The 8,945-nt window shown below is 43.8% G+C and overlaps 1 protein-coding gene across 1 annotated transcript in view; it reads left to right on the top strand.

Annotated features, from left to right (window-relative positions):
* Nucleotides 1-8,945, top strand: part of LOC103362784 (calsyntenin-2) — a gene marked incomplete at its 3' end in the record, with an annotated part of 206,548 nt that overhangs the window by 186,009 nt on the left and 11,594 nt on the right. Inside the window, exon 12 of the mRNA XM_008289268.1 lies at nucleotides 3,174-3,385. Coding sequence (XP_008287490.1) covers nucleotides 3,174-3,385 — 212 coding nt within the window. The remainder of the gene's footprint in view (nucleotides 1-3,173; nucleotides 3,386-8,945) is intronic.

The raw sequence follows: 8,945 nt of genomic DNA, 5'->3' as shown, positions 1-8,945 counted from the left end.
ATGAGATCCAAGTGGCATCAGACTTCTTCCACATATTGTGCTCTTTCTCTGCGACGTCTCTGTGACAGCGGATGTAAACATGCCATTGGCTGTCGGTTCCTCAGATACTGATGAGTTGAAAAATGCCCAGATTCCATCTTTGAACTGGAACATTCCTCGTTTGCGGTGTGGTGCTGAGCATCATCCTGCTGAAGGAGGCCACTGCTGTCATGCAGTGAAGGAGTCCATGTGGTCTGCAGCAATGTTAGAGTAGATGTAAGATCCAAATGTCTTTGTCCTTCCTTGGACCAGGTTCGGTACCACTGCATACCAGGAACACTATCACAGTTTTTTCCTACAGTCAAAGCCACTCAGATGCTCCCCATCTTTTCAGCTTCCAACACATCAGCTCCTCACTCTATCTGACAGTGACTTTAATGTTGTATTTGATCAGTGCATTGTTCCCACAGTGGAATAAAAAACCCTTTAAAGGCAGACTGAACATCTGAAATGAATCATAACTCTTATCTGATTGCTTCTCTTGCATATGCTTAAAAACACGTCACACGGCATCCTGAGACAACGTTTGTAATCATCCGCGCTACGCAAATACTTTATGGAAAAACTTTTAAAATAGATTATTTTCTGATGTCCTGCCACCTCCTTTCAGTTTTTCTAAAGCTCTTCATAAAAATGCATACGCCACGACGCAGCTAGAGGCGGGAAAACATATGGAGATTCATCAGATGGATTCATGCAGCATAATTTACATCAAAATGTAGGTGAGAAAATACAGGAGCTGAAATCTTATAGCCCAGGTTTCCAATCTAGGAAAGCAAAGAAGAAAAGCTTGTTATGATGTGGTAGCTGGTTACAGAGTCGCAGTAAGGAAAGAAGCCATTGATGTCCCTCCCACTGACAGATGTTTGTGTGCTTGAAAGGCCTTTAGTGAAATGTAAAAACAGAAATCTGGCTTGTTTGTTCAGCTTTCACTGCTTCTACCTCCCCGGCTCCACCATCACCGGGCTCGGCTCAGCCTCCCCTCCCCTCCGCTGCCTCTTTCTCATTTTAATATGTCATGTTTTCCATGTGATTGATGTGTGAGCTGCAGTCTTTACTCCGTGCGTATGTACGTATCAGCCAATGCATCAGGCGGGTTGTGCGTCACATGTCTTTGCTCGTTTGTGTGAATATGGCAGATCTGTGTGTGTGTTGCTGGATAACGCTGTCTCTCTGCGTGGCTCACAGCTGGCTAACTCGAGTCCTAGAGAGCAGATCCGTGTCCGTCCATTCAGGGCTGCCAGAGGATGCTGTGCATTTAAACGCATGCGACTGCACGCTGACATGCAAGCAGGGAGGCAGACGTGCACATATGAAAACGCAGCAGGAGCACCGCTGCAGGTCTGCGTCTGCTGCCGGAACATGACAGAGCGATTTACCCCCTGAATAACTGCACACGCTGTGGTCCGGGTTTGGACGTAGCAGCTGCAGTTTTTAGTGCAGCTAAGAGCTTCTGTTTCTGTTGATAAGCTTTATTCGCCGCTGTAATGTTGTGCAGTTTTACATTCTGATGCTGCAGAGGTGTAAAACAGCTTACGAGAGGTCGGTGTTATGTTATAAAACGTCCTCCAGCAGCACCCAGAAAAAAAAACAGAAAGTCACAGGACAACACGGCCACACACTCCTGAAGGGCATGGGAGAGTCAGTGTGTGTGACTTTTATAGAGAGGTCAGTGTCATGGTGGCAGATTTTATCTCAATGTCATTACTGAAAGGAACAATAACAGTGGGTTTGTTAGGTTCCCTCTATAAGGTCTTGACCTCACTATGTGACGTGTCCTGAGATGACCTCGACTGGTGCTAAATAAATAAAACTGGATTCATGCACACAAAACATCATTAAAACTTTTTTTTTTTTTAAATATACAGTGATGGTAGCTTTCCACACGGGCATTTTCATGTCATGACACACGTCTGACAGCTGCTCTTCAACAGGATTTCCAGCACAGGCTCTGCCCTCCTACAGACATGCAAACACTGGCTGCACCAGTGAATTATATTCGTGCCACAGTCCTGAGCGCGCAATGTTTGAAAAAAGCTTGAGCAAATAAAAACTTAATCTAAGCAAACAAAAATCTATTCTGCACTTAAAACTCTTGCTGCTGTGTTTGCAGCTACAGACATAGACGCAGCATCACGCCGTCTGTCACTTGCTTTTGTCAGATCTCCATTCTGTGCACTCAGCTACACGTTCACGCTCGTGGTGTCTTTCTCTGATGATCTGTTCAAGGTCAAATTTGCCTGCACATTCGTCCAACTTGGCACGACGTTACCAATGTGCCACAAAACCAGCCAATCACAGCCTTGCACAGGGTGGCTGACGCTGTAAAAAATGACAACAAAGCGAACTGGAGTGGTGCGATTAATGCCGTGTGTTTCCTGCGCTCAAAATTTCCCACTGGCCACTCAGGATTGGGGCACCTGATTGGACGAATGTTCGTGGGCTTTCAAATCGGCCCAGTGTGGCTGAACTGTTTTAGATTAAAAAGTTTCCCAAACTTTTGCTTATATTTCAAAAATAGCTCTGCCAAAATGTGTTTCTGAAACATTTGAGGCAAGAATTAAACCATGCAGTCACTAAATCTGTCTCCGTTTAGGACCAACAACGATTAGCCAAGAACACAACTTAACTATAAATTAAAGATTTATGAAAATGAATCATGAAATAATCCTGCATTTGACAGGTGCTCTCAAAATATTCCAAAACTTTCATACAGCACCTTTGGTAAAGGCAACATTTATGGTTGAAATGTTATCAGAAGCCCTCAAGTTGCTTCAGTTTATCATTTTAAATGCAAAACTAAAAGAAAAGTTTACCAGGGATCATCTTTACACAAGCTAGGAATGACTAGCAGACTGTGTCTTTATGGCTGAAAGCAACAGCTGAAGCTCAATACAGCTCATGTACATCAATATCTCATGTAATATACAGGAAATATTGCAATATAATGGTGTTATTTAAGGGGTTATGTACTTTCTTTGAGCACCAGTGTATGATAGCGTGTCTGTAACTTCAAAATCCTGTTGCTCATCAGCTCAGAAAGTCAAACGGCAGTACGAACCTAAGCTTGAATTCCCAGTCTGTCACCCACCTCTCACTCTCCTGCCTTTCGTCACCTCTCTCTCTCTGTCCAGGTGTTTTGGCGAGGACACCTGCATCACCATACCCGACATCGATGCGGTGGTGATGGTGCTGCAGCCCAGCGAGCCCCGGATCACCATCAGCGGGGTGGAGAGGCTGAGCCACGCGGCCTCCGACTTCAGAGCGTCGGGAGGCATCGTTCTGTTCCAGGACCTCCACATCATCAGCACGGTGACCAGGGCGGAGACCACGGTGCATCACACGGGTGAGCGCTGTCACGTGTTCACACCATCACAGTGACCGCAAAAAGCGATCCAATGAGGGATCAGCACCAAGAGAGATACGAGAGAGATCGTGTGATATAGCGGGGAAAATAGAAAACCCGTTTGAGATCCTGAGTTTCTGTGTTTTCGTATCTGATGCCCTGTTTTGTTAAAAGTTCCATTTTGTTCACTTGCTCTGCTTTCGAGGTTACAGCTGGTAGAAAAAAAAACAGCTAATACATAAATGTACATAATTTACTTGTACAGGTGCTTTCCCGGTGATAAACTCATACATCATAAAACACAAAGTAGGAGACCAACACCTACCTTCCCGCCGGTGGAAATCTGTCTCAGCTAAATATTTCAGCAGTTGGTTTGTTTTTTTTTCATATTCATAATATGCTCACTCATTCATGAAGTCCCATAGCTTATTCAGCACCAACTGTCTCACCAAACAAACCTTCAGAGAGCTGAACATTTCATAACGCCTCATGAGACTGTAAATAAGCAGCAGCGAGCGCATCCTTCATCTGCCGCGTTTGCACACACCGCGAACTCCAGAAAACAAAAAGTTGTGCTTTCAGCTCTCACTCCGGGAAATTCTCTAACTTGGTGGGAGTAAAGGTTAAGAAATATAAATAAAGCAGCAACTCGTGAGTTCATTTGACTCTCAAGCAGCTCAGCAGAAATTTGTATGTGCGGCTGGAGCAGCAGAGGCTGAAGATCAACTCACCGCTGCTGACTCTCACACGTCACGCATTCGGATAGTTAAGCAGGAGTTAAAGCATCTTTAGCTTCTGGAAGAGGCGGCAGTGTGACTGTAGAGTGAAATAGAACAAGTGGACCGATACACGAGGGCTTTGATTCCTCAGGTTGGACCGACGCGAGCAGATTTGGCAGAAAGCTGCAGCAGACTCCTTCACCTCCGCTGTCAGATCAGGAGGAGGACGGAGGAATATAAATAAATTACACCCGATTCAATTTCTTTTGAAAGACACACACCGTTTGCAGTTCGACCCTCCAACACTAGAAATCAACAGATCCTCCCCCAAAAAACGTGTGAAAGGTTTTCTGTCAAACCAGCTGCGAACACACCGGATGTGTCTTTCACAGCAAACCTCCGGTGCTTTGTTCATGTCGACAGCATCAGTGAACACAACAGCTGTGAGCACGGCGCCAAAGTTCTGGGTCCATCATGTAGGTCCTGGGGGTCTCCACTGATCCCTCTGCCTGAATATTCAGAGGCGAGCGCTGCATATTTCAGATGTGTGAACCTAACGCGGCGCTTCAGAGGGAGGAGGGGACTCGTACGGGCCGTGGATGTGCTGATCCAGCTGTGTGTGCAGGATCTCGGGGAGGTTTCCTCCTCGAACCCGTCAACCCAGTGTGACGCTGTGCTATCATGGGAGTGTTTCATTAGGAATCCCTCGGTCAAAGGTGGGGTTCCCTTCAGGATGTGAGGCATGTATGTTGTCTTAGTGTGCGTAACCAACCCCCCTGTAGAAGCCGGTAGCTCAGGTTGTTCTGATTCTTTTTGGCTTCGAATCCTCCCACAGGCGAACCATGATGTCTGAGATACTGTATTTGTTGCAATAAACCTTTTTATACACCAACAAGATGACAAGATGGTATCAGCGGCATCACCTTCACATCATCGCTACTCAATAAAGAACAGCAGCATCCACAGAACTCCAGATCGGGCCTTTTAGTGGTTCTTACTTGTTGCATCTTTCATATGGATGTGAAACTTTCTAATATTTGAGCCCTGCGTGGGCTATTAAAGCAATTTGAATTTGATGTGGTCAACACCGTCACCTGTTCGTGTCCCGGTGAGGACACCCGGGATCTTTCTGCGTGGAGTCTCCATGTTCTCCCCGTGCAGCGTGGGTTCTCTCCGGGTTCTCCGGCTTCCTCCCACAGTCCAGAAACATGCTGAGGTTAATTGGTGATTGTAAATTGTCCGTAGGTGTGAATGTGAGTGTGCTTGGTTGTCTGTCTCTAAGTGTAGCCCTGTGATAGACTGGTTACCTGTCCAGGTGAACCTGCCTTCACCCTGAGTCAGCTGGGATAGACTCCAGCCCCCCATGACCCTGGTGAGGATGAAGGTGTAGAGATGATGGATGGATGGACAGAGCGAGTTTTGGTAGAATGTCCGTATCATGCAGTTGTTCCAGGGTTAGTTATATCGTGTTTTGTAGTTTTGCATTATTGTAAATGGCACATAAATGTGTTTAAATGATGCTGAACATGGAGCTGATTTAGATGATCTATGTACAACTAGTGAGATAAAAATAAATAAATAAAAGTTTTTGCAGTGAATTGTTTATATTCATTTACCATCTAATGACAAATGTACAAAAAACGAAGTTATTACTGATTGTTTCATTCTGGAAGTTCATTAACATCTGTCTGTAAAAAAGTTTTTTTAAAAAAAAACCCTCATTGAAATGTAGGAGACAATTAATCTGTAAGATTTAAGCCCATTAAATTAATATTTAGACACAATGTTACATTTTCAATCTGTTAAATTATGACAGTCTATATTTCCATCATCGTAGCATAGTTATATCATCATTCATGGTAAATATTTCATGCAGCAGTTTTCAAACACGTTTTTCTATCCTTAGTCTAAATCGGTTTTCTTTCAAATAACAGCACATAAAATAGTTTTATAGTAAAATAGTGTAATTATAACTCAAACATTGTAAAGAACTGAATTAATGTTTTAAAAAATACTAATTTTAGACGATGGGATTTTATTTGCTGGTCTGTTTATTGATTAACATTTAAATTGTTACTTTTTTCTGTTCTTTTGCTAATTGTTTACTGCAATTAGTTTTAACTGGTTCACATTTTCACTAACGACCTGGTCAGGAGGCGGCAGACAAACAAGCTGAGCAGCAAGAACAGTAGACAGCAACTCACACAATATTACAAAACAAATTATGCAAAGACGTGTAAAACAGAGAGGCTCAAAACAGAGCTGAAGTGTTGCTCTAATTGATTTTATAAAGTCATACGTATGAGGTGAGTTTTAAGGATTGTTGCAACGAGTTTGAGTCATTAGCGGCAGAAAACTGGAATGAGGATCGACCGAAAGTGGAACTAAAATACCAGTAAATTGTTCAAAAATTACAGTTTAAGATATTTTTTTTAAAGCACTGACTTCAGGGAACAATGCGCTGCTCAGAAACGTCTGCATGAAATGGAGTCGGGTGGAGTTGAGGAGCAGCAGCTCTTCTCTGCAGCACTAACCTGCAGCGTAAGCGAGAGCCTTTTGTTCAGAACACCTTGCCAATATGTTGAGTCAATTTCCCCTTTTCACACAGGTCTGTAGGTATTAGCCCCGCCGTACCCTCTCCTCTGTGTCCCTGTGCGACCGCAGACCCCCTCCTGCTGAGTAAGGCCTGCACCTACACTGATTCCCCAGGTCGCACCGCCTTGACCGCCGGCAAATGAGTATGACATTTAAATCCCGGCGGCTGTAGTCTCGTTCAACGATCTGACCACCGAGGCAGGATCCGCCCGCCCGGGCCCCGGGCCCTGCCGCCGGCTGCCAATTAGGAGCAGATAAGCAGAGCGAGAGGGAGGTTTTAGCCCTCCATTGTGTGTAATGCGGCGGAGGTAGAGGAGCAGAAAGTGGCATCGCTTTCAGGAGCCGGTGGAGCTCGTTGTGCTGGTGAAATAGAGACTCCAGCTGGAGGGAAGAGATTAGCTGGAAGCCACGGAAAGACACAGACACAGAAAGAAAGCAAGAAAGAAAGAAAGAAAGAAAGAAAGAAAGAAAGAAAGAAAGAAAGAGTTTGCGGTAGACGGAGTCACGATGAAGCTCCATAATGAGCAGATTTTGTGTTCTCTCGAGGCTTAAAGGATTCAAGATAAATCGCATATTTCTTTTTCAGGGCATGCAATAAGTTTCTTTTGGACCTTCTAATCACCCCACAGCCCTCCGCCATGCTCTGTCTGTCTGTCTTTCATTTGTCTTTTCATTGAGCCAGCTCAGCATTGGCTCGTTTCTCTCTCTGTCGTACTACGCTGTCCTTTCAAGGCTTATTCTGCCGCCGTTCCTCAAAGCCAAGGTCGTCACGTCTTTCTTTAACTTATCATCTTTAATGTGCAGCAGTTTGACCTGTTTGCTTTAATGGTCCTCGTGTCTTTCCTTCTTTTCTGCTTTGCTTTAGAGTTTTTCTCTGGTCTCCTACCCAGTGGCTCTCCTCGTCTCTCTTTATCTCCTTCCTTTTCTTTGCAGTTCTTTCTGGGGAGAGTAGCTTGTTTTTCTGTCTTTCTTCTCATCCCACCCACACTGGAGCTGTGAGATCAGCGTTGGCTGCCTGTTCACACAAACTGTTCCTGGGACAGCGCTGCACTCGGGCTGTGCTCTGAGTGTTGACTAGTTGTGTCAGCTACTTACTGGCCTTTCTCAAACTTCTCTGTTCACGTTGGAGCAGCATTTAACACTAAGCAGAGCTGCACAGAGGCCAGACTGTGTCAGACCTTGTGCGTAAGTGCATTTGTTTTCTGCAAATGTTGGAATAAAATGTACTTTTTACGAAGCTGTCTGCAAATTATATTTTAAAGCAAGAATATGTGGCTTTTATTGAATATTGCTGCTTTAAAAGAATCACATCTGGCAGCACAAGCTCGTAGTCACATCAGACCAGCAGCCACACGACTGTTAGCATCCTGAAACCTCAACTTTCCATCTGTAGGAACAAGAATGTGTTTTTACCTTCTTGACTTCCACCTCACTCTTCAAGCTACTGTTTTCTTATTATTAGTCTTAATTTAAATTATTATTATTATTATTGTTGTCATATGATAATGACAAACACATACCTCTGCTCTATTCATAAACTATATATGAACTAATGATGCAGCAAGTGGCTTTCACCTGCGTGCTTTCTAGCAGCCAGCAGGGGGCGACTCCTCTGGTTGAAAAAAGAAGTCTGATTGGCTAGAATGCATAGATCCTACTTGTACCTCAGTAAACATTTCAAGATGAACTTTATTGATCCCTCACTGGGGTAATTCAGCAGCTGGATACAGGCGAGGCAGAAAGAAGCAAAGAATTATAAAAAGTATAATAAAAAATAAAGATATGATAATTTAAAAAAAGGCCTCACAGAGAAAGTGTACCAGACATGATGACTCTACACATGGATATGTACATTATGACACAGCGTAATTTACATATTGATAAGTACAGTTGTGATATGGTGAGTTTACACATATACAGGTGTGGCATGGAGGATAATGTAAAGTGATGCTCTCATTTAGAGTAAAGTAGGTGATAATTGTTTTTTATGCATTAGGATGGAGCCACTTGTGATTGACAGGTCACTACAGCGTCACCGTATCTTCATGTTCTCAGTCAGATGGACGCCTCGCTAGTAGCTGTGATGGTGACAGTCAAAATTAGAAAGAGTGGATTTTATTTGTTGCTATTGAGCTTGCTAGCTTATACTCAACTGAAACAATAAACTGAAAGAGGCTAAAAAGAGATGTAGAGGTAAGCCTTGAAACCTGTCTCTCAGTGAAAGCAACAACCACGAACCAAAAAAA

The sequence above is a fragment of the Stegastes partitus genome, unplaced genomic scaffold, assembly GCF_000690725.1.
Source record: "Stegastes partitus isolate 25-593 unplaced genomic scaffold, Stegastes_partitus-1.0.2 Scaffold602, whole genome shotgun sequence".
Lineage (NCBI taxonomy): Eukaryota > Metazoa > Chordata > Actinopteri > Pomacentridae > Stegastes > Stegastes partitus.
This window is presented reverse-complemented; position numbering and strand designations above follow the sequence as displayed.